The 27028-nt window shown below is 33.1% G+C and overlaps 2 protein-coding genes across 2 annotated transcripts; one reads left to right on the top strand and one right to left on the bottom strand.

Annotated features, from left to right (window-relative positions):
• The first annotated feature begins 4017 nt into the window (after positions 1-4017).
• On the top strand, positions 4018-10691 carry LOC112010974 (uncharacterized). Its single transcript, XM_065782425.1, has 3 exons — positions 4018-4190; positions 4771-4928; positions 10225-10691. The coding sequence occupies exons 1-3, from the start codon at positions 4034-4036 to the stop codon at positions 10330-10332; spliced, it is 423 nt and encodes a 140-aa protein (XP_065638497.1). The 5' UTR covers positions 4018-4033; the 3' UTR covers positions 10333-10691.
• Positions 10692-17220: 6529 nt separating this feature from the next.
• LOC112008587 (chaperone protein dnaJ 16) lies at positions 17221-23418 on the bottom strand. The gene is made up of 12 exons (XM_024040921.2): positions 22972-23418; positions 21224-21347; positions 20928-21010; positions 20702-20813; positions 20454-20558; positions 19333-19383; positions 18600-18689; positions 18398-18506; positions 18143-18291; positions 18009-18062; positions 17664-17881; positions 17221-17574 (listed from the first exon to the last, which is right to left on the bottom strand). The coding sequence occupies exons 1-11, from the start codon at positions 23109-23111 to the stop codon at positions 17669-17671; spliced, it is 1230 nt and encodes a 409-aa protein (XP_023896689.2). The 5' UTR covers positions 23112-23418; the 3' UTR covers positions 17221-17574; positions 17664-17668.
• Positions 23419-27028: the final 3610 nt, after the last annotated feature.

The raw sequence follows: 27028 nt of genomic DNA, 5'->3' as shown, positions 1-27028 counted from the left end.
TTGTGAATTTTGGATTTCTATCAGATATTTTGTGGGTTCCAATCTTTTGGTTTAAGAGTCAGCTATATTCTGTACATAGCTTCAACCCCTTCAAACTTCACTTGGGTTTGATGATTTATAGTGAATAGTTTAAAATTTAGTTAGTTTAGTGAGTAAGTATTGTGCTGGGTAGTTTCAAATTTGACTATTCAAGCTACTGATTGCGAGGTTATGGAACCAATGATCCCTCCATGGTTGGATAACGCAAAAGCTTAAAATTTTGTAGTTTTGGACATTAGTGTTATGTATAGAGTTACATTTTTTATTGTATAAAACGATCACAAGATATTTTCATTATGCAAAATAATCTTGGTGCCGGTGGTGGTATAATGAACCTCTCTAAACTGATTACAAACTAACCTCCATTTGGTTGCATGGATGATTTATGTTGGGTAGATCTATATTTAAAGTACCAATTTTATTAAACCTTTTCCTTTGATTTCTAAGTAGAATTTGGATAATGTGGAAGAGTGGAAAGGAATGAGCAACTTATTAAGGTGTAAAAAAAAAAGAATTAAATGATCTCTTTCTTTCTTTGGATGTTAAATGTAAAAGAATGAGAAAGAACGAACAACTTATTAATGCGTAAAAAAAAAGAATTAAATGATCTCTTTCTTTTTTTGGATGTTAAATGTAAAGGAGTGGAAAGGAATGAACAATTTATTAACGTGTAAAAAGAAAGAAATTAAATGATCTCTTTCTTTCGTTGGATGTTAAATGTAAAGGAAGAGAGAGAGAGAACTTTAACAATTCCATTACTTTTGCTATTATATCCTCCAAAATAAAGAAACAATATGGGATTTCTTTCTATATTCCTTTCATCCAAACACTATACAAAGAGTTGTTGGCTGTGAGCCTATGACTTTATAAGGATCAACAACCCTCCCTACATTTTCATCAAATTATGTCAAAGATTTACCAAAAACATTACAAAAGAAATAGTAAAGCAAGCATATCAAACTTTTTCTATATAATGATGAACACCAATATAAGATGAAAATTTTATATTTGAGAGAGGCAAAAGCAAGGAATCCTTCTTTTATTTGAAAACATAAATAACAAAAGAACAACTGGAATAAAACACCATTTTCACTTGATTAATTAAGACAAAGTTTCTTGTTTTCCTTATTTTTTATTCATTATTATTTTCTTAAACTTTGAACATAGAGATTATCTTAAGCCTATTTATTCCAATCAATTATGTTTTAATATAATAATTTTTTTTCCCTCTAAACTCCCAAACAATTTTAGAGGAAGAAAAGAGAGAAAAAGAAAATTATGGTGGGGTCATGGGCCTGTGAGCAGGTTCCTTAGTATTATATTCTCTTCTTTCCTTCAATTTTTTGCATTTTTATTTTTCCATTTCTTTACTTTATGTTATTTTATCTCTCTAATTCTCAACCCTGAGAATTCTCTAGTAAGACCTTATATGACCATGAAACACGTGTTGGAAGTTTGAACACTACTCTCTCTCTCTCTCTCTCTCTCTCTCTCTCTCTCTCTCTCTCTCTCTCTCTCTCTCTCTCTATATATATATATATAATATAAACTACAAAATTTTAAGCTTTTTCGTTATCCAACAATGGAGGGATCACTGGTTCCATAACCTCGAAATCAGTTGCTTGAATAGTCAAATTTGAAGCTATCCAGCACAATACTTACTCACCAAACTAACTAAATTTTAAACTATTCACTGCAAATCATCAAACCCAAGTGAAGTTTGAAGTGGTTGAAGCTATGAACAGAACATAACTGACTCTTAAAGTTAAAACCAAAAGATTGGAACCCACAAAATATCTAATACAAATCCAAAATTCACAATGGAAAAAAAAAAAAAAAAAATTTAAAGGCTTGGAAAGAGAGATTGCATTACATACATACCTAAGAGAACACTTTGAATGAAAAAGCTCTGTAAATAAGCGAAAATGATTCGATTGTTGAGCTGTGGAAATTTTCACCGTATGTCTATGGTTGTTTTGTTGTGGTGGTGGTGCTTGGGTTTTTGGGAAGCTTTGTGGGTTTTAGCGAGTTGGTCTCTTGAACTTGGGCTAAGAAATAGGGCTTGTTGAGTGCCCAATATTATGTTTATAGCCAATGGGCTTGAGTTTGTACAATCAAGCCCATATAACCCAACAAGTCCATTCCTATAGATTTATAAAACACTTAAACCCAGCAGATTTTTTTAATGCCTTCACAAAGTTCGTGTTTACTAATAAGTAATAACTATTATAGTTATTAATATGCATTTACCATGATTGTGACNTAACATCATAATGACAAGTTTCATATCCATTACATACATATCCCCATATAGCTTTTGTACTTTGACAAAGCATGCAAGCTCAGTAGTATTAGTTATAATTGTATACAATATTCTAGAAATGAGTCACTGAATCTCTGTCATATGGTTGGACTTTAGACCAACTGGAAAATAAAATAGAAAAAAAATAAAAATAAGAAAAAGATCAAGACTTCAATTGCAATGAAATTTTGATCCTCATGATACAAGTACTTTCTTTATTGACATGTGATAGTACTAAAAATCAAGTTTAGTCATACAAGGACGTTGGAGCCTTCTATGAGACACTCACAAAGGAATCAAACAAGTATGGGCTTGTCAAATACTGAAATGGAAACCACAAAATTGAACCAAAAGGAAATTCTTTGTAACCAACAGAATTACCTCTCCTTGCAGATCTCCAATAGATATCCAACCCCCATCCCAACCCCTCAAAAAAAGAAAAAAAAAAAAAGAGGAAAATTACAATGTACCTCCTCATTATTTGAAATTATGACCATTTAGTGCCTTATCTTTTAATTGCTACATTTAAAGTTTTGGAATAAAATGAAATTGTTAGGGTTCCATCCAAAGTACCCATAATGGTTTTCACTTTTCATTTTAATCCAAACCTTAGGGAGTCAAAATGTAACAACTGAAAAATCTTGTGGGACTAAATTGTCATTGGGTCAAACCTCAGGGGTAATTACTAATTTGTATGTCCAAAAAATGCAAAATCTGCTAATTTGGTTGGAACCTTAACGATTTCATTGCAATCCAACTTTACAGAGTCAAATGTAATAATTGAAAATGTTTATACCAAATTGTAATAGGTCAAACCACAAGGGTAGTTTATAATAAGTTTAGAGAGGTTCACTATACCACCAAGACTATTTTGCATAATGACTATATCTTGTGATCATTTTATAAGATAAAAAATGTAACTTTATACATACATTAACGTCCAAACTACAAAATTTTAAGCTTTTTCGTTATCCAACAATGGAGGGATCACTGGTTCCATAACCTCGAAATCAGTTGCTTGAATAGTCAAATTTGAAGCTATCCAGCACAATACTTACTCACCAAACTAACTAAATTTTAAACTATTCACTGCAAATCATCAAACCCAAGTGAAGTTTGAAGTGGTTGAAGCTATGAACAGAACATAACTGACTCTTAAAGATATGAAACTTGTCATTATGATGTTATCTTCTTCATCTTGTTACTATTATTGTAGCAAACTAGCAATGGAAGATTGTTATTTGGAAAATTTGGCATGTAGAACTATTTTGAGTGGAAGATGGTATTTTGCTCTATAAGAAGTACAGTTGATTTTGTCATTTTTTAATGTTTGTGGACTACTTTATGTTGATTGTGTACTTGATTTATACAATATACATGTTATGAATGAGAGTTTTGTTTCATATAATTGTTTGAATCACAAGAAATGTTACTGATTTTCTGCACGTAGCAAACACCATAAAGCGTTTTCCAACTCATTTTCAAGGTCACTACCAAGCACAAGAAAATGATTTAGTTTTCTAGAAAGTGTTTTTTTTTCCCTCTTTTGGAAATGAGTCCTTTTCCAAAAAACAATTTCCAACAAAACAAATGGATTCATGTTTGTGTTGCCTACAAAGAATAATAGCCATGAGAGTGTTTCCTGATTCTGCTTCTGTAATTGAATTGTGATGCAGTGAGGTGATAATAATAATGTTAGTGTCAAGAATTTTTGGGAGAACACTGTTTGCTGCTGCTAAATCAGAAACGTATTCTGCAACAGCTGCGGTGACTTCTGTGGCGAGGAACCCTCTGCAAGAGTTCTTTGAGGCTGATAGGAGCGTAGATGATGACAAACCTGTTGTCTATGGTTTGGGCCTGATCATGTTCCTTCATTTTGTTTGCTGATTGCATTTAGTAGTCATAATTATTCATTGTTCATGGCTTTATGTTATAAGATATTTAGCTGTTCTTTCTATAATTGGTAATTACACACGCCCCGTAGCTTGTAGCAAGGTTCGGCAATGGGCCGGGCCAGGCCAAGCTAGCCCAGCCCCTTTTTGCTTGGCCCATGGGTTGGCATCTTAATATAAAAACAGTAAAATAAAATTTTTTTTTTCTATAGATTTAAATAATGAATTAAAACCTTGGTATTTAAAAATTATTGTACTCGTTATTTTAAGATAGAATTTTACAAAATTTGAAGTCTTTTTTTTTTTTTTTAATAAGTAACAAGATTCCATTGAAAGGGGGATCAGCCCTAGTATGCAGGAAGAATACAAGAGATAACAAAGCACTTCAAAATCATTTTTCACATGAGATCATTTTTCTTGTAGTTTTTTCACTATCATGTGAATCAATGTACTTCTAGAACAATTTCAATTCTGAAAATTTTCTGTTTTCTCAATAATGTATATTGATAATCATCCTTTTGGCTTTGGTGCTGTCAGGTCGTAGTTGGAAGGCTCCTGAATTGCGACTGAAGTCTTGGGATGATCTTAATAAGCTGTGGTATGTCTTGTTAAAGGAGAAAAACATGCTGATGACTCAACGCCAGATGCTTCATTCACAGAATCTACGGTTTCCTAACCCAGAGCGCATTCCCAAGGTATAACTCTGTTGCTTTGCCTCTCCCTTGACACAGTATGTAATTCTTGTCATTTCTGGCTCCTCAAATGCTTGGCTAATTGTACAGGGGTTTAGTATAATTTAGATGAGATAGCCTGTAACTATCCAAACCCAGGACATCACTAAAACTCATGTACTGTTAGTATTGCAGTTCATGAAAAATTATCGGGATACTCATCCTGTAGATAAATACAGGGACTTTAGTGTTATCAACTTATATATACTGAAATTGATGTTCAAGGTTCGGTATCTGTATGCCCTATATTCATTTTTTTCCCCTTGGTTTCCATGTAAGTGCTGAGATGAAGCAACCAAATTCATTTTCTTGATTATATGAATCCTTTTTAGTGAACAAAATATGAATTTAAAAAATTGCTGCTGTTTCTTTGAATTCAATTTCTGTGCAGACTGACATTTTTGCTGATGTAATGATTTATTATTTTTCAATTTTTCAACATAGCAATTGAATGCAATTATCTTTATTAAACAGAGAAGTAAAACTCAAATTCGCTAAGTATGTGTTTGGATAGTGCTGAAAAGCACTATCCGGCGTCTGCATTTTCTTTAAAGCACGTTTTAGTAAAGCCAATGCACTTCCAATGAACGGGACCCACAAACCTCTTTTTTCAATAGAACTTTCATTACAAATGGGTCCTATGACACTATTCACACGTTTAAAAATTATTTTCCTACAGTATTTTCAGTTTTCAGCAAACTAAGCGGTATCCAAATACACCCTAAATGCATTAGATACAATGTTTGACTATGAAAGGTTCCTGCAGAGTGAAGCGAGACATTGCTCTTGAGATATTAAAATCTTCTTCTTTAAATATTTTGATAATTTTTAGTGTGTGACAATAATAAAAGGAAAATTTTTTTTCTTAAAAACTGGTTCGGAGGAATCTCCTTCAACCCATTACGTGATGGTTTATAAGACCATCGACATGTATTAAATCATTTAAACAGTCACGTGACTATTTAAATAAGTAGTGTGACTGAAAGTACACGTAGATAATCTTTTGCGTTGCCAAATATAGAGTTGAAGGAACTTTTCTCTTGGAAGAAAACTCTGTTCATAACAAAATGGAATTAAGAGATTGTGCTTTTCAATGGTGAAGAGACACATATTTCCTTGAGGTGTTTTACTTATTCCTCAACATAGCTGATGGCAGTAGCTAACATAGCTTACAAACTTGGTTTTATGCTTTGATAGTCAGCCTAAAAAGGAGGTTTGAGAAGGAGGAGATTCTTCTAGCTGTTAATGAGTTGGCTGGGGATAAAGCCTCAGGTCCAGATGGTTTTTCTATGGCCTTCTTTCACCATTGCTGGAGAGTGGTGGAAAGAGATGTTCTAGCATTTTTTGAGGAGTTCTATCTCCACAGTAAGTTTGAGAAATCTCTGAACGCTACTTTCATAGCCTTAATTCCTAAGAAGAATAATGCTTCCAATATCCGAGATTTCAGGCCTATTAGCTTGGCGGGGAGCTTGTACAAGATCTTGTCTAAGGTTTTGGCAAATCGTTTGAAGATGGTTTTAGACCAACTGATCTCTGAGTCCTAGAATAGTTTTGTGGGAGGTAGACAAATTCTTGACTCAGTTCTTATTGTTAATGAGTGTGTTGATAGCCGAGTTAAGAGTAAGACTCCGGGGGTTATTTGTAAGCTCGATATCGAGAAAGCTTATGATCACGTGAATTGGGAGGCTTTGCTAGATCTCTTGAAGAGAATGGGCTTTGGGGGGAAGTGGTGTAGATGGATCCGGACTTGTATTTCAACTGTTCAATTCTCTATTTTGGTTAATGGGACTCTAGCTGACTTTTTTAGGAGCACGAGGGGTTTGAGACAAGGGGACCCGCTATCTCCTATGTTGTTTCTGGTTATTATGGAGGTTTTAAGCAGAATGCTAAAAAGAGTTGAAGGTGCTGGTTTGATCAGGGGTTTTAAGGCAGATGGTAGACGGGGTGAAGGAGAATGTGTCTCTCATCTTCTGTTTGCGGATGACACTATTCTTTTTTGTGATACGGAAGTGGAGCAGATCCTTCACGTTCGGATGCTTCTCCTCTGTTTTCAGGCTGTGATAGGTTTGAAGGTTAATGTCCTGAAAAGCGAGATGGTTCCAATAGGAGAGGTTAATAATGTGCATGCCTTGGCAGAGATTCTGGGTTGTAGGATTGGGACTTTGTCTATGACCTATCTAGGTATGCCGTTAGGGGCTCCTCATAAGTCTCCCTCTATTTGGAATCCTATTTTGGAGAAAATTAAGCGGAAGCTGGCTGGGTGGAAGAAGCTATATTTGTCGAAAGGTGGAAGACTGACGTTACTTAAGAGTACGCTATCTAGCCTCCCTACTTATTATTTGTCTCTTTTTACCATTCCATCACATGTGGCGAATAAGATTGAGAAGATGCAAAGGGACTTCTTGTGGGGGGATTCGAAGGCTCACTTGGTGGGGTGGGATAAGGTGTGTGCTTCTAAGGCGAACGGTGGTCTGGGTGTAAGGAAAATAACCACTTTCAACAAAGCCTTACTAGGAAAATGGTTATGGCAGTTTGGGATTGAGGAGACTCGTCTTTGGAGGAGGGTTGTAGTTTCGAAGTTCGGGGAAGAGTGGGGGGGGGTTGGTCTTCTAAGCTAGGTAGGGGTGCCTATGGGTGTGGTTTATGGAGAAGTATTCGAAAAGGTTGGGAGGTGTTTAGTAAATGCATTCAGTTTGAGGTAGGGGTGGGGGATAGAGTGAAGTTTTGGACAGATAGGTGGTGTGGGGACTTACCACTCCATTGATCCTTCCCATTAGTGTATGGGATTGCTTCTAATAGAGAGGCATCGGTGGCCTTGTCTCTCGAAAGGTTGGGGATGGAGGCTCGGAGAAGCTGGAATGTTCGTTTATTAAGGGATCCAAATGATTGGGAGATGGGTGAGGTGGATGAATTCCTTCGTACCTTGGGTTCTAATTTACCTCATTCTGAGCTCGGAGACCGTATGAGGTGGAAGTTGACAGAGAAGGGGGATTTTGACATCCGCTCTTTCTACAACAAGCTTCGTTGTCCTTTGCCTATTATCTTTCCTTGGAAAGGTATTTGGAAGGTTAAGGCTCCTCTGCGCGTCTTTTTCTTTGTTTGGACTGCAACTTGGGAGAAGATTCTTACAGGGGACATTCTGAGGCATAGAGGAGTGGTTTTTGTTGACCGGTGCATTATGTGTCGTAGTAATGGGGAGACGGTGAACCATTTGCTTCTCTATTGTGAAAAAGCTTATTAGCTGTGGAGCTTGGTTTTTAGAACTTTTGGGATCTCTTGGGTTCTGCCAAGATCGGTTGCAGATACGCTTTTTGGTTGGTGGAATTGGTTTGGAAAGCATTCTTCTAGCATTTGGAATTTAGCTCCTTTGTGCCTTATGTGGTGTGTCTGGAGGGAGCGGAATTGGCGAACCTTTGAGGATACGGACAAATCCGATAATTAGTTGCTCGCTTTCTTTAGTAGTTCTCTTTTTTATTAGACTAGGGCTTGGGGAATCACCTCTAGTGACTCTCTCCCTTTGTTCCTTAATTCTCTGCTTTGTACTTAGTTCTTTTGTTGGCTTATGTTTGTTTTGTTGTCTTTTCTTGTTGTTTGTTTCCTTCTCTGTACTCCTTGCTCTACCTTTTGTTTTTCATGAGGTAGCTCTTTGAATATATGTCTTTTTACTTATCAAAAAAAAAAAAAAGTCAATCTCGGTGTTACATTTGGCTGTGCAAATCTAGTGCAGGAATGGTCCAAAAGAAACCAACATTTATTTAGTCTCATTCTTTTCTCACTGATTTAAATCTACGACCAACAAGACACGTGATCCAATTCCATTTCCAAGGGATCTAAGAAGGTAAGCGCCTATGTATGTCATTACCCATTTAACCTTTTGGAACACCCTTAGGGATGTGGTGAACCCCATTCCGGTCCCTTCTAGTGCCAAGCTTCTATATCTCATCACTTGCCTTGAATTGCCTTTCCTCAGACATTGGTTTGTGGTATTTGATTGGCCATTTGCTTGGGGAATTGAGATTCAAATTCTTGAAATACCAGTTTAACTGTGTTGTCTTTGATTTGTTCAAATTTAACCATGTTAGCTTTGATTTTTTTTTTTTTAATAAATTATTTATTTTTCAATGTTGGACTGTAATCCAATGGTAGATAAGAGTACTGCAATCATTTTTCAGGCAGTTTCTTCTCCCAAAAATAACCTCAATGTTTTTTAATTAAACTTCATGAACTCTTTACAACTAATCAGTAAAAGGTTTCCCCTTAGTTTAAAGTGTTGTTGAAAGCATGCTTAAAGCTCAAAGGCCCAAGGTTTAAATGCTTTGCTCATTTGATGAAGCTTGCCCTAGGCACGCTTTTCTGGCGCTTTGAAGCACAAAGCATGCCTCAGTGCGCTTCTTCTTCTTCTTTTCTTTTCTTTTCGTTTTAATTTTTTTTTTTTTTTTTTTAAGATATGAACCATCTGACTCGTGAATGTTACCAATACTTTGAACAAAGACCATGCTACTTGAAGTACTTTACGTTCTTTTAATGTAGAGGGAAGAACTCTTTGTGGACTCTGGCTTTTTAAAGATTCTTTTTTCTTGGTCATGGTAGTTTTAGTCTCCAAGTCAGAATGTGACTGCCAAAGTCTTAAAGTGCAGCAAAGTGCAACTGATTACATGATCTAGTTCTATCTCAATTCTCAACCATTGACTGATATAACCACAATGAGTTATGTGAAATAGGTTTGGCAATGTAGATATATCCACATCATTTTAGTTATATCCATTTCATTTTTTTAATTGCCATTTGGATTTCTCTGCCAAAAAAGGCGGGTGAAATTAATCAAATTTTCTTTAGGACGAAAACCTGATGAATGTTTAAAAATGAAAGGGAAATAGTTTCCTTATATTAAACCTAATCATTACTTGGAATCGCTGCAACAAATCCTCGGATTTCATAATTGGTTTAGTATGTTGAGTCATACCTGGAAACTGGTTATATACATTTGATATAAAAACCTTTAGGGGTCAATTGGCCATATTTCTCAATTTTTCATTGCTTTTAGCTACTAGTTTATTTTGAAATTCAACTTGCATTTCACATTAAGTACTGTCTGTAACTAGAATTACCACATTCGATATGTCTCATTGTCTTTCAATTGGTTAGCAAGATGACCATTTAGGCCTTAAATTTGTTACGTCTGTTTTTACTTTTCCTCCATCTTTCTGGAACCACAATTGCTAATTGGCATTTTGGTATTTGGTGTTGAATGAAAATTAAGGTGAGGAAGTCAATGTGCCGTATCAAGCAAGTACTCACTGAGAGAGCAATTGAAGAACCAGACCCCAGGAGGTCAGCTGAGATGAAGAGGATGACAAATGCTCTGTGATGACTTCCAACTTGTGTCTGTTCTCAAAACAATGTATTGGGTATGTTTATGGACTGCAATATGGCTTCGTCTTCTTTTCTTTTTTCCTTTTTTTTTTCTTGGTGCAATTTTGAATCTTCTGGCAATTCACCTACATTGTTATGGAGTAAATGGACAAATTGCACCAATTCATGAATTGACAGAGCGTCCTGTCTTTGAGATTAGTTTTACTATAGTGCACTAGTGATGTTATTAAGCACATAATTAACACTAATCGCAGCTTGTGGATATGTAGAATGATTGATGAGGACAAGGAAGAAACCAAGGAAAAAGAAGATTAAATATACAAAGATTCAATAATTGTAGTCTAGTTTTGATGTCGGACCTTCTTAACACCTTTGATAGGTCATTTTAGTTATTAGTATTGAGTATTTAGGTTGAGAAGCTGCTGGATCAGTTTTAATTAAGTTCTATTAGAATAAGGGCATTTTTAATTTCCAGAAATCTGGAATGGGCTGTTCTTGGCTTTGCCAAAAGAGCATTAGTCTTATTTTATGTTTAGAGTCGTTATTTAGAGTCCAAGTCCTACTAGAAAAGGGATAATTATAGCCTCGGCTCTTTTGTGTTCATGTTATTTCAGAATATAGTGATTGATTAATAAAATTCAGCAGCTTATTTGAAGCTTTGTTTGTGTGATGCAACTTCTCTGAGGTGTGATGTCAAGGAACCTAAGTGTCATTGCCTAGGGTTTTATTTATGTTAATCAAGAAACCTGGTATAGGGCTGAATTTCTTAAACGGTCCTGCATCAATTATGAGCTTGAGTCATGTTTGAGTCCAAAGACTAAATGTATTCTGTCACATTTTCCTTTTGTGAATTTCCTTATCTTGTAATATTATAACTTTTGGCACCAGTGTCTTGATCCTCTTAAATTTCCTTATTTTATACTCTTTTTTATAGATAGATATTGCACCACTTAGAACACCCATTCTAGTTAAGAAAGCTCGAGTCTCAACTCTAATTGGGCTAATTTCACAGCAAGAAGTATACCACTCCTAGAACCATACAAGATTCCAAGATTTTCATCAGTCTCCCAAGTTTAGTGGTGGTTTTTTCATCCTCCACCTTGAGTTACGGGGAGGCTATTAAAGTATAAGCCCAATGGACCCTAAATCCATTGTATTGCACTTTGTACAATGTTAATCACGTCACATCAAGATCAATAGTTTATTCTCAACTAGCCTAGTTTCCATATGATGTGCAGTGCATTTTGTTAGTTTCTTCCAATATTTCAATAATTTTTCTTCTAAAAATTGTAATATTTAGTGCTCTATTTTATAAACAAATCAGAAAGACAATAAGAGTAGTGTAAGAATTTGATCATACTATATGTGTTTACAAATTTGAAAATTGCATGATATTGTAACTAATATAGATAAGCTATTTTCATGTCTACTGAAAAATGCAAATATCATTTTCATAAATAAAAATACAAATATCCTTCAATAATTGTTTTTAAAAGCTAATGTGGACCACAAAACATCAACACTTTGTAAAAATTTAATTGTTGGTCTCTAAGATTACTCTTCTTTTGAATATGGCATTTAAAAAAAAATGAGAGATTTTTTTTTAAGTGGTTCAGCAAGAGGGAGAAAATACTAACATGGAAGAGAATTTCATAATTTATCTTAATAAATAAGAGAGAGTACACTAAAACATGCTATTTTAATTAAGTAAGATAGTGTTTTTTGAACTGTTAGATTGCTTAAAGATTTACATTGAATAAAATGTGTAACTTTTGTAACATTACATTAGTTGTAACTTCTCTCTAACTTTTGTAACATTACATTAGTTGTAACTTCTCTCTCTCTCTCTCTCTCTCTCTCTCTCTCTCTCTCTCTATAAGATAGTGTATTTTAATTAAGTACAATAGTGTTTTTTTAACCATTAGATTGCTTAGAGATCTATGGTGAATAAAATGTGTAACTTTTGTAAATTACATTAGTTGTAACTTCACTCTCTCTCTCTCTCTCTCTCTCTCTCTCTCTATATATATATATATAATTGTGTGTGTTATTATTATTACTAGTCGCTAACCCGTGCGATGCACGGAAAAATTACTGAAAATGAAATCTAATGAATGCAATTATGCAAAATACAATTTAAATTAAAAGACAAATATTAGTAAATGTCATTATCCTTTGCTGTTCATTATCCTTAGCTGTTTGTATTGTATCTAGAGTTTTATATCTAAGATACTACAATACTACTTGCAGCCACTAAAGCTCACAATATAAGTATATTATATAAGGCCAAAACTTATATTATCTTCAAGCTCCCCTTAGCCTTACAGAGTCCCTAACAAAATTTCTTTTGTATTGAATTTGATTTCAAAGGACTTATTCAAAATTATTTGAATTAAACCTCACAAATTAGAAGGAAAAAAAAAAAAAAACATTACAACATTGTAGTTGATTAATATACAAATAAACTACCAATTTAACATGATAAATTACTATTAGTAATTTAGAAAGCAAAAATTAACAAAATTAAAGCTGTTACCCACTTAACCTAAACTTTTTCATATTCTAAAGTTGTCAAACAACTATTGATATAAAATATTATGTAATTACTTCAATACCGCAAGTTGTTCATGCTGTAAAAAATTTGAGAGAATAATATAGCAAGCATCTTAAACTCTTTCTTGCTTGGATCCCACAAAACAATATATATATATATATATATAGCGATGGAGACAAAAAATGCCTTTAAAGAGACAACCAATTACGATAGTGTTGGTGGCAAAGTAAAAGATTTAAAAAAAAAAAAAAAAAAAACTGAAGAAGCAAGTGGTTTGGCTAGCATACCAGCTAGTTAATTTATAACAAAAGACATAAAAATCTTACAATCAAATAGAATCCAAAAGTAAATAAATACGTGTGGTACAATCAGATAAATAAAAGGTTATTCAGATGATCAAGTTGGCAACGAAGAAGATGCAACAGCTATCGATAAGGGTAATCTCTATCTTAAACTTGTGATAATGATGAAGATGCAACAACTATTAATTATGCAGATCTAGCTTAATCTTATTTTGATTCAACTACAACAAAAATGACGATAATTACCATAAAAAAATTATATAAAAAAACAGTTTTTTATGATATAGCCAAGAGTACAATCAAAGCTAATAGAAGAAATTTTAAATCGATTTCAATGATGAAGAAGGGATTCACTTAAATGAGGAGACTAGAAAAAAGGAGAAGTATCGTGTTATGAGTATAGTATTGAATTTTTAAACTCTATAATTCAATTTGCTAAGGTATTTTAGTAGTTAGCAAATTGAATTTCTTTAGGCACGGATTACATTATTAATTGAATTTCTGCAGGCATGATGTACTAAAACTCATCATTCAATTCTAACTACTAAAACTCTACCACACGGATACTACAAAAACTCTATCACACGGATACTACAAAACTCTATCACACGGATTACACAATATAAACCAATAATGTTACTGTCTCAAACATTTAAAAAAAAAAAAAAAAACCAAATCAATTTTAACATAGAAACAAAAATCATCTATCAATACAAATACCCAACCTAAATACATATATAAACTCATATATGACCACAACACAAAAGAGGTAGTAACAAAATTAAAAAAAAAAAATCAATAAAAAAAGAAAAACGCTATTAATTAAAAAAAAAAAAATCAATAAAAAGGAATAAACACTATTAATCTAATACTTACATTGAACTATTATGCAAGCAACTACAAGAATAGAGGTCAAGAGCAACTGAGATTTAGAGATACCTAAACTAAATCATCCAGCTTTTCAGTATTAATATAGTGTGAGGAGAGGANTCTCCCAAGTTTAGTGGTGGTTTTTTCATCCTCCACCTTGAGTTGGGGGGAGGCTATTAAAGTATAAGCCCAATGGACCCTAAATCCATTGTACTGCACTTTGTACAATGTTAATCACTTCACATCAAGATCAATAGTTTATTCTCAACTAGCCTAGTTTCCATATGATGTGCAGTGCATTTTGTTAGTTTCTTCCAATATTTCAATAATTTTTCTTCTAAAAATTGTAATATTTAGTGCTCTATTTTATAAACAAATCAGAAAGACAATAAGAGTGGTGTAAGAATTTGATCATACTATATGTGTTTACAAATTTGAAAATTGCATGATATTGTAACTAATATAGATAAGCTATTTTCATGTCTACTGAAAAATGCAAATATCATTTTCATAAATAAAAATTCAAATATCCTTCAATAATTGTTTTTAAAAGCTAATGTGGACCACAAAACATCAACACTTTGTAAAAATTTAATTGTTTGTCTCTAAGATTACTCTTCTTTTGAATATAGCATTTAAAAAAATATGAGAGATTTTTTTTTAAGTGGTTCAGCAAGAGGGAGAAAATACTAACATGGAAGAGAATTTCATAATTTATCTTAATAAATAAGAGAGAGTACACTAAAACATGCTATTTTAATTAAATAAGATAGTGTTTTTTGAACTGTTAGATTGCTTAAAGATCTACATTGAATAAAATGTGTAACTTTTGTAACATTACATTAGTTGTAACCTCTCTCTCTCTCTCTCTCTCTCTCTCTAAGATAGTGTATTTTAATTAAGTACGATAGTGTTTTTTTAACCATTAGATTGCTTAGAGATCTATGGTGAATAAAATGTGTAACTTTTGTAAATTACATTAGTTGTAACTTCACTCTCTCTCTCTCTCTCTCTCTCTCTCTCTATATATATATATATAATTGTGTGTGTTATTATTATTATTATTATTTTCCTTTTGTTTTACCTTGTTTCCACTATTGCAAAAATGACTAAATTTGTAACAAAATATCATATTTCTAATCAATTTTTTCTCATATAAATCTTAGAAAACTGACATCAAATTTCATTATACTTAAATAATTAATGAACCGCTCAAAATAATTAATATAAAAAATATATTTATTTATCATATTTGTTATCTTTTTAATTATATAGAATAAATACTACAATGTTGGTTATATATATATATATATATCACTAAAAGTTAAGAAATCTAAATGGTTATGACTAATTTTAGTGAATTCACAATTTTTTTGTATAACTTTTTTGTCAATTTTATGCCGCATTAATGGGGAGGTAACCCCTTGGCAGGATAACGTTGATCAGAGTAAACCACTTGAGTACCGATAAGGCCTCTGATGGGACGGATGGCTAGATAAGAAGGCAAATAGATGATCAACAGATGGAAAGAGGGGATAGGAAGATGAAAACTATAAAAGAAAAGTTAGTAAAGTAAAGAGAGGGGGAGAAAAAAGAGGGAGAACGATAAGGCCTCCTCGGCCACAGGCCGAGGAGCATCTCCCCCCTTGAAAGAAAAACTCTTAGCATTTTTCTTCGTTGCAAGAAAATTCATGCTTGGTGATCGACGGCCAGCACCTAAACCTTTCACCCCACTCTCTATAAATTTATTGTTTGGGCTTATTGGGCTGAAAACCTGTCACCCAGGGTCAATCCAAATTGAGTCCCTACAATATATATATTATAATCATTTAAATTCCTCTAATATAAATAATTGATATATAACTATATATAGTTAATATATCAATTTGCTCCATTAGTTAATTCAATGAACTAATAGTATGATGTAAATGCAAACTTTTTTTTTTTTTGATAAGTAATGTAAATGCAAACTTTATTAAGATGTAAGTTCAAATAAAGAAAATCTCAAAGAATGCATTAGAACCTTATGTTCTCTCGCATGAAGTCTCTGCTTATATATATATATATATATATATTCTAACACTTTTATTTAGAAAAAACCTATTGCTATATTGTTATAAATATTACCAAATTCTCAATTCTAACTTTTTCTCAAGTTAGGCAATAAGTTTTGCTCTCCATATGGCATGAACAGCACAATTTTTCAGCCAAAAAAACAATGTATATGAGAAAAGGATTAGTTGTACAACTGTTTTACGATAGCTTGTTAAAAGCAAATTACAATTTCATGGAAAACATATCCTGAAATTGTAAAATGACTACCAACCACGTAAAAGACTAATTAGAGATCATATCAAAAGTTTTATATTTCAATATGATACGGTTCAATCTCCCATGTGAGGAGAATTCTCCTTTCCCCCACTCATTATAAGGAAAAAAGATACCATGCACAAAAAATTGTCATGTTTTGATGTTTTCTGGTCATAAATTTTGCAAAAATTTGAGACATTGCAGGAGGCTTGTGACTTTGATTCCAACAACATAAGGCACCAATTTCTTGAGGAATCCCAACTTTTGCGCAGAGCAAAACTAAGTGTATTATTGACAAAACTGTAGTTTCCAGTCTTCTGAGTGGAGAGAGATTGCAAACCAAAATTGCAAAGTAGAGTTGGCCATAAATTGCAAAAGTAAGCTTAATTTCCAACCAACTCTACTCTACTCCATTTCTCTCCCCCTCCCTCCAAACCGACCATTGGTATCCGTTTTCATGTTTTGGTACATAAAGTGAAGCACCCCAAATTGATAATTTTTTGGCTTATTAAAAAAGAAAAAAATAAATAAAATCAAGCAGCTACCTGTGCAGGTAGGATCACTGAATCAGCATGAGTTTGAACACCTTTAGATTACAAGGGCCCAGTCACTAGGCATTATAGTTCTAAGCAGGTCATGTTACTGAAATCATGATTCAAGCCAATAGATTGTGCTGTTTGTAAACCAGGTCACAAAATTTCTGAAACCACAAAATAAACACCCATCAAACCTTAACTGAAGAGCCACAGAACCTGAACAAGCAAAAGCAAACTACAGTAAATTAAACCCCACACATTCAGGGTAGTCGAATGGAATCCAATAGCTTACTAATTGGGACTTTGAAGCATCAGGAAATGTCTTTCCATATTTTCATTTTTTTTAATCCAAAAATACAACCCATGCTACAAGTTGATGAAGTGAACTTCATGAATAAAATTATGCAATTTACAGGTATGCTGGTCGAAGATACTGACGAAAAACAACAAGAGAACGACCAAGGCAATGAGGAAAAAAAAAAAAAAGAATTCTACAATAACAATGAGATGTTGTCATCCTCAGCATGCTAGAGAAATGGAAACATTCCACCAGAATCATCATTGATCAACACTCTTGCAGCAATGCTTAGCCTCCAACTTTGTTCAAAAGATGCCAAGCGAATGCAACAAAAAAAAATGAGTGCTTACTACATGATTTAGCTTCCCTGTAACATCAGAGTAATTTATTTATACAGTAAACCATTGTCAAAATGGAAAGACAGATAACAAGGAAAGTATATAACACAATTCTCACCCTCTTCAGCAAGGTTTTCTCTTTTCAACCTTCAAGTGGATATTGTACCATTTCTTCTTCTTAGGCCGATCCCTCATTGTAGATTTCTTGTCTTTCACTTGGCCATCTTCTTTGGCCTCCTTGAAGGAACCTCTGCTCTTGCTCCTACTCCGCTTCATTGGAGGAGCACTTGTGTACGATGCATGTATTTCATTCCGTTGCTTGAGAAGCTCATCAATCTGCAAAACAAACATACATCAAGAGTCAAGAAAAACTCGATCAGTGCATCTTATAAACTATCAACGTACTAAAACATCATTTCCCCCTGTAAAACTAATTAGGCAACAAGTTTTCACAATAACTCACTGCTTGCATTTCCTGTGCATATCTACTGGTCATCTCTGTAAATTGTGCCAAAACCTGTCAACACTTGATGTGAAAATTCAGAAAAAGATAAGTATTTATAAGGCCATAAGCACTGATTATGTCAAAGTCCAGACCTCTCGGTATTCAGTTTCAAACTTTGATATTTCCACTCTTTTTGTTAGAATTTGAGTTTCTACAGCTCTAAGATACTCCTTTTCTTCTTTAAAAGGTGCAGCACAGAGAGCCTCTATTGTGTAGCTTGCACTTCTAAAAAAGTTGTCACCTTGAATAAATTTGCCAGAAGATGAAGGTGGTCATCAGGTTCAACCAAATACCTATGTAATTGATAAACACAATAAAATTTAACTGGTTACTTGTCAATTACTGACCATAAACAGCAAATACATGGTCGCCAGCCTTCAATTCAGTTATTTCACATGGCTGAAATCCATCCAACTTTTTGAAGAAGGCAGCATCTGGATCTTTTGAAGCAGCCACCTGGTGACACAACAATTCTAAAAATCAGATAAAAAGAATTGACAAGCCAAACTAGAAGTTGAATAATATATTATTGTAATATCATCAGCTCACCGAATTCATTGTTTGATCCAACCGATAAACAGGAAAACCAAGAAAGTACATTCCAGCAGATGTGACCTTCCCTGTTTTGGCACTGTCCTCCTACAGGAAATACATTTTGTATAAGCAACTTGAACAAAACCAATAGCATGTTATGCATGATATTCAGTAGAAATGGCATCAGAAGATGCTAATAAGAAGTAAGGTCCTAAAAGACATATCTAACAGTATGACACTTAATTTTGCAAAGAATTATCAAAGATCCCCCAAAATGACACGATAGTTGTTACCCTACAATGTCTATGCATGAGTGAATATACAGCATTGCTACTGCTGAATACAAGGCACTGTAACTCAGCTCTTTATCGCCATCTATCAAAACTTTTGATTAAATGCTAACATTCTGTGCTAGATTAAGTATTTCAAGAAAAAAGCAAGACTAATGCAGTTATTTATTCAAAAAAATTCAATCAAATTTAAAGAGAAAACAAAGTCTACATTTGCAAGAGTTGTAAACCATAAATTTGGATGAAACTTATGTTTACACAGAAACAATGAGACACAAGCATGTGATCTTGTAAAACCAAAAGATTGAAATCATGCCATTAAAATCATAATACTTCAATTCTATTCATCTAGCAACCATTTTACTCTACTTCTATGCTCATTAGGATGGAGAGTCCTAATTAGTAATTACGAGAATGATTCATAACCAACTCAAATGAAAGGAGAAGATGCGTGATACCTGCAGCGCTAGGCTTAAGCCATTATTCTCTTCCCGATCAAAATACAACAACTGCAAAAGGCTAATATATTAGGTAATGGTGATTATCCATGAAAGAAAGTACTATTATTTAGGCAATTACTCAACATGTATGGTATTACCTAAATACTAAGTAAATTGTACATATATGTATTTTATAAAATTCAAACAAAGAAAATAGGCTATGATACTCTGAAGTCAATGATTGAAACAAATTTAAAATAAAATAAAATAAAAATTATACAATCTAAGATTTTTAAGGTTTAATTTATCGAACTAAGGGGAAACTAAGTCATACACACTGCACAATCTAATCAGGAAAGGACCCCAAAATTTGATTATTTTCTGAGGCGCTGAAAGAAGAAATTCCCAGATCATTGTACATGTTTAAAAATCATGACAAAGGGCTAACAATAGCACCAACTCACCTGTGTGAGAAATAGGGAAATACAAGTCCCCAACATTCGTCTCACAAGCTGAAAGATTGAATATTGTATTTTAATGCTGTAATCCAGGCACTACTTTTTTAGTAATTTAAAGCAGAGTATCTGGTCATAATGACATAAATAGACTGGCTGCAGGCTCATTTGTGGAACAACTGACCAGACCCAAAACTTATTGTCTTTTAAGTTCGTTCTTGAAAGACTTAAGAGATGGAACAGATACGGCTCAAGCTTCAACACAGACTAGGAAATCAATAGTCTAGTCTAAGGCTGTGATCTTAAGTGGTCTATCAGCAAGCAACAAGGAAAGTACACCATGTACAGCTTGATCATTTAGGAAAGCCAAAAATCAGAGAGAGGGAGAGAATAACAAGTAATTAAAGGATCATTTGTAAATATAGAAGTTAATATTATCAATAATAAAACATTGACACAGATTTAAGATAAAAATATAAATTGCTGAGCTTTGATATGTTTGAAATAATGCAATCTCATGTTCTGAAAAATACACCAAGCAAACCATTTTGACTTCTGTTACCTATGTAATCTTAACCACAACGGAGATATTTAGCTTCAGAAGACTAGAAAGAAAACCTTAAAAGCAGGGATAAAATTTAAATAGATGTAGTTTTCAATGCATGTGTGCCAGAGGTTTATTACCTTGAACTTGCTTTTGTCAGACGATTGCACTCGACATACAAATCCAGATCGTGCTTCCTCTTCTGTTATCCTGACAGAATAGAAGTGAGCACATTGCTTCTCAACCTGTTAGTTAAGAAATTAAAAACAAAAAATTAAAATCAGGACACTGCTTCTCAACCTGTTAATTAAAAAATAATAATAATAATTCAGATCAGCAGACCACGAAAAAAAAAAATGAAGGCTCAACTGGAATATGAATGGCTCACCTTCTTAGATACAGGTTGCCCCATTGGTAGTGGAAGAACAGTGACCAAATTGTTAAGTGCCTCCTCTAAGACTGTTGCTGATACAGTGGTCTTGATTGGCACACCAAGTTTACTGTTATTTAGAAAATAGTAAAAATGAAAATTAACACATAGAAATCGTTAAAATCAATGAGATTTTTTTTTTTCACAATTAAAAAATATGAAATATGAAAAATGCAAAACTCACCTAAAAAGTGCAGCAAACATGGTGTTCACAGTTCCTAAACTTGAAAGGTCTAGCTCCAATTCTTGGCTTTCTGATTCAACAGCCTAGACAAAGAACAAGAAACCACGTTCCATGTAAGTTTTGAATATTAAGCCAAGAATAAAAATGGATTCTCAGAATTTTAATGATCGCATGCATAATGAATTTTTGGAATAAAAGGTGGACCAAAGAATCAGTCACATCTCTAGCAGGAACACAAGCGATTTTAATGAACCACATAGAATTAACATTTTTGAAAACTAGCATTAATATCTCACCTCAAAACCGGCTGTGTCATACTGACGCCGTTTGTCTGGGTCAGACAAGATATTATAGGAAAAGGTGACCTCCTTAAACATATCAGCTGCTTTAGGATCATTTGCATTCTTGTCAGGATGGTACCTGAAATAGTACAACTTTAGTATCTTTGATAATCTAAGTCAGCTTGATATGGAACCATGGAATAATATTAGCAAAAAAAATGGCAACACAAAATGTAGAGGACATGAAATATAAGTATATAACCCAATACCATTAGTTAAAAATCAACGGAATCCACCTTAGAATAAAACTTTGGCCAAAAACCCATTGACTTCAAGAGGCAAACCTCAGACACCAATAAATTTATCGTTCGAATGACTCTCCAAAATTTGCAAAGCACTCATGTTGAGCACAAAATGTAGATGTTTCATAAGGGAGTGTGTTGTTTAGCAGGTTCTTTCCACAACAACAACAATGAAGCCTCATTCTTAAAAATTTTGGGGTCAGTGTCAGCACATGTATTCTTTTCCATCTGGGTGGGTTCTCTCTAACTTTTCAAAAATAAGAACAAAATAAATAAATAAAACCATTGTAGGACGAATATGAGGGAGTTAAGGACCCACATTGATTATGTGCTTTGTGATATTGTCAATTGTTTGCTTCTTATTTGCATACTCCAGTATAAATGGAAGCACAGATGTTTTGCACATCATCTTACACATATAAACACACATGAAACATTATTGGAGGTTATATAGACACAACACTTACTGATAAACCTTCACATGAACATGAACCCAAGTACTTAGAGCTTCACACTGCATTCCAGTACTTCCATTTATAATCATGTCACACTACTTGACATTCATTTTCACTATAACACGAGGAAAAGGCACAATGAATTCGAGGTTTTGCACCATGTATCCTCAAGAAAACGTTTCTGAATGTGGTTTGCTCATGTATCAATTACTTCTTTTCTGATCAAGCATCCCTAATCAAGTTAAAGACAAGTAAGAGACAAAACTCTTCGTAATTTGTGAAATCGAACTTCCCTTCTCATTCCCATCCCCTGCATCCTCCCCCAAGAAAATGGGACCCCAAGATCCACTGTATCAATGTCTACATTCTTCCTAACACAAAATCTCGAGTCCCTTACTTGTTTCAGCCCTTCACCATTATATGCTCTCTCTCACTTTCACAATATAAACACAACAAGTGGGCAGTTGACAACTGCAAGGAACCAAGTGTTACTTGAACCGAATAAAGGCTTCTCATTCACGCCCCACAACCCCCAATAGATACTGCAAGATTGGCCGCCTTTACGTGCATTCTTCCACACTCCTAAACAATATCAACAAACCCTTGTTTAGCTTTTAGATTTACCTCACTCGCAACCACAAGAGGCACCTCAAAAACTACCATATCCACCGTACAAGCATAAAAAATCCAGCAGCACTCACACAGAGCTACTGCTTTGAATAGCCATCACTAGCTGCATAGTCCTTGATGACTCTCTCTCTCTCTCTCTCTCTCTCTCTCTCTCACCGCGAGCTAAAAACCGAGCTAAAATTGAAAATTCTAGTAATTACATAATATTCAACATTCAAATATCTCAAAATTTCAAAGAAATTACACAAGAACTTATATCAAATTCAAAAAAAAAAAAAAAAAAAAAAAATACCACAAACACAAACACAAACTCAAACTGAGAAATAATGCTTCATGAGCTAAAACAAGAGTTGAAAACGCAGAAATTGAAGCATACTTGAGAGCCATTCTTCGATAAGCGCTTTTGATTTCCTGATCCGCGGAGTTCTTGGAGACACCGAGCACTTCGTACGGGTCTCGCCGGACCGGCTTCGCCGCCGCATCGTGCTTCTCAGATTTCGATCGGTTCGCCGGCATTCTTTTTCACACAAAACTATAGCTCACAAAAACCCTAGAAATGCTTCTTTATCTCCACAACACGCAAAAAAACACAAAAGAAAAAAAATTCGACCTCACGGAAATTCAAGAGCTGAGAAGAGTAACAGTTGTGAATTTTTCTCTCATTTTATCTGAAGCTTGAGGACCACTGGGCCATGGTTTGCGAGGAGAGAGAGAGAGACTCCATGAACCGCTCCAAGCTGGAGCTCGCTCTGAAAGAAAGAAAGAGACAAAGAGGACGAGAAGAGAAATTGGAGGGGAATTTTACAAATTAGCTGTTTGTTTTTGTATATTATTTTTTTAATATTATATATTCCCACCTTTTCAATACAAAGATTAAATTACTAAATTATTATTTTTTTATTTTTTTGAAAATAAAATTTAAAAAATTTTTGTTTAAGATATTCAAATTTGGAGTAAATACTAAATATATGTCAAAATGGCAATAAGATAAACTTCTCTCGATAAACACCATTCATATAATTAGACTTAACAATGTTAAACTGGAATACTCTAGTTGTGAAGATTGTCTTGTCTTTTTCATGAAGTTTTCTATTTTTAGGACAGAAAAAATTTAATTATTTTATGCATTTATATGGTATATCCGTTTCTTTTTATAGTGTCTGTATACAATATTTAAAGGGTGACGATGCATATGTTGGATATATGATATATACGAGATATTTCAAATCTACAGATTCACATATCTTTTAATTACTAAATAAAGTTTTGGTGCTTCAATATGCTAGATAAAAATGAGAACATATTTTAAGATATAGGGTATGTGTGATTTATAATAAAATCATTTTCATATATAATAGAAAAGACAAAATATAGATACAGTACTTATATGTTATTCACTTAGTTCTCCTCTTAAAATGAGTTATCGTTTGAATTAAACATGTTTTAAAATATTATTTTATTTTATTTAAATCTTGTAAAGATGTGGGGTTTAATTTGGTATTATAAATATATTTATCAATACTACAAATATAATAAATTTTACAATTTTTTTAATAAAATTTGAGGTGTCATCTTAAGATTAATGCAGCATTACTGGATCATCATTAACATTAATTTTATTATACATGAATTACAACCTTAAAAAAGTTGTGAAATTTATTATATGTGGAAAAACTTAGTTATTAGATTTTTAGGTGCATATACATTAAATTCAAAACATGATTCTGTTAACTAATAAATTGCAGACAGTGTCACCCTTTAAAAAATTAAAAAATAAATAAAAATTAAAGTCAAGGCAACTTTACCAGGTAATTCTGTCTAAGCTTTAACCTATTGTGTATATATTTATATTATAATTTATAGTTCAAGCCTTCAAGGTGTGCTTTGTTTGTACAAAGAAAGAAATAAATAAAAAAGATGAAAACGAATTTTGAAAACGAATGTGCTTTTTGGTAGAGAACGCAGGAGGGTGCGTAATACGCACGCCTATGTTTGATGCGATTTGCCTATTTGTAACGGGAATGGATTCTGATCCATGGAAAAAGGAAGGTGCGCAGTACGCATAGCGGTGCACGTTAGCAAGTCTGTCAGATTTGTTTGAAATTGAAGAGACTTTGCTTTTGTTTTTTAGTTTCGAAATAATTGGGTTCGGTGGGAAAAAACTTGAGAAGTTTGTGAGTTTGGATGATTGGCCATAATCAATGCTAAAAAGCTAAGGCATTGCAATCGCAATCAGTGGGGGTTGTGACTGAGAGAGAAACTTGACCTCAAAACACTTATGACATTATTATTAATATTATTATTATTATTATATTGATTGCCTTTATTATTTGACAAGGTTCTTTGCTTTTTTTTGGGACTCTCATTTATGTGATTTTATAGGTCCAACTTGTTTTTGATGTGTCACACTTGATACCAACATAGAATTACTGATTTTTTTTTTCCTTTTTTATAAGAATCAACCAATACACTCATGACCCAATAGTAAAACTTATTTCACTGACTTCCACTTCAAACAAACAAACAAATAAAATTTCTTTCAAACGTATATGGTATATATATATTCCTTAGGGATTAAGAATTGTCAATTTGTTGGCTCAAACAAAGTAAAACAACTTTGCAAAGTTAAAAAATAATGACAATGAAAGGTGAATGTGACTTTTTGAGGATATTACTTATGAAATAAGGTTTGTGATGTATGCTGTGATTATAGTCATGATATATGAGTAGGTAGGTATTTGTTTGTTATAGGTCTTATGTATGCATCTGTCAAATGCAAAAAATAATTATTAACGATTGCATATAATTTTGTATTGAATTTTAGAAAGGCATCCTAAGAGACATCTATTTGGTGCATGATTGGACAAGAGAAAATGAGTGTTTGTGTGCGAATGTTAAGATATCTCTTTTAAAACATATGTGGGTTTCACACATGTGAGTCTCATGAAACCGTTTCATGAGATACTTTATTCAATATACTGAACAATTTTATATTTATATATAATTTAATTATCTCTAAAAAAATAAAATTAGGATAATGGTTGGTCAATAATGTAAAAAGGAAAAAAATGGAGACATTAGTAGATAATATGTCGGAAGTCCAGCAAATATTACTTTATATATCCACTGATCAAGCTTTGAGCATTAATAAGAAACCAATCATTTTGTGCTACATTGGTTTTACTTGGCCTAAACAATATTTTTTAGGAGGCCTAAGCAGAATTACCAATTGGCAAACAAATATGTATAAGTGGCTACACTTTACTAGGATAAGATCCATCAACATGCTAGAATTGTAGAGTCATGTTATGTTCACAGCATTTTCACAAATATTATTAAGCACAAATGAGATAATTTATCTTAGAAGTGGAAAAAATCTTGTAGTTATGCAAAGTCGTGAAAAAATGCAAATATTAAAGAGAACTAACCATTGCATGCTAGCCCCTTGTATGAGGATCCAGAATTGCTAACCCCAAAATTATAAGCTTTGAAGCCTTTATTTTTAATTATGAGGTATTTTAAGCGTTCAATCAAGAGAAGAGAAATTCTAGACAAAGATAATCCAGTAAAAAGAAGAGAAGAGGAATTATGTTTGCCATATTTTGAAAATGAATGAATGCCTATTGGTTTTGTGCTCGTTTCTTGTTTCTTATTTGTTGGATATGATGGAAGAAGAAAAATTTGAATCATGGAAGTTTATGTTAAAAACACTAATAAATATTAAATACTTATTGAGCTATAAAACTCCTTCATCCTAGTTTTTTAAGGCTCTTTCTATTATATAATAAAAATTAAAGAGAAAAAGAAAGAAAGAGTGAGCATCATTCTCATATATAGTTTAGGAACATATTAGTCTACCCATGCATAGAAGTAGTGGATTAGGAATTCTCGTCCTATCATTCTTTAAACATAACCATTTATAATTAATTAAAAAAAAAACTAAAACAATGATAAATCTTTTTCTATCGTTTTCAAGATAATGTCATCATATTCATATTTCTTTATAAAATAAATATTTTATTAACAAAGTCGTATAATGTGATTAATTATTGAAAAGACATGTTGACTTTATGTTTTGTACTTAACTATAAGAAGGTTTGTCACTTGTTACAAATTAATTAGGAAGATTTAGTATTTAAGACCTAATAAAAACATAACAGTAAAAAAAAAAAGGGTTTTATCAACAAAAAAATTAACGAACTTTCCATGGTACTATTGGAAATTAATTATGTACGTACCTTGGAGCTTTATAGTTTTTACGTACCTTGTCTATCCTGACTGTCCATGTTCACTAGTGCCATGCATTGATCAGACATTTGGCTCCACTGATCTCGTCATTGGACAAGCAGAGAAGATAGTTGTTTTAATATTGGTTACAGTTCACATGGGTATTTCATGTTTGGCACTTTGCATGCTTGTTTTCAGAATCTAAA

This window comes from Quercus suber, unplaced genomic scaffold, assembly GCF_002906115.3.
Source record: "Quercus suber isolate HL8 unplaced genomic scaffold, Cork oak 2.0 scaffold_301, whole genome shotgun sequence".
NCBI lineage: Eukaryota > Viridiplantae > Streptophyta > Magnoliopsida > Fagales > Fagaceae > Quercus > Quercus suber.
Note: the sequence above shows the minus strand (reverse complement) of the source record. Positions and strands in the feature narration are given on the sequence as shown.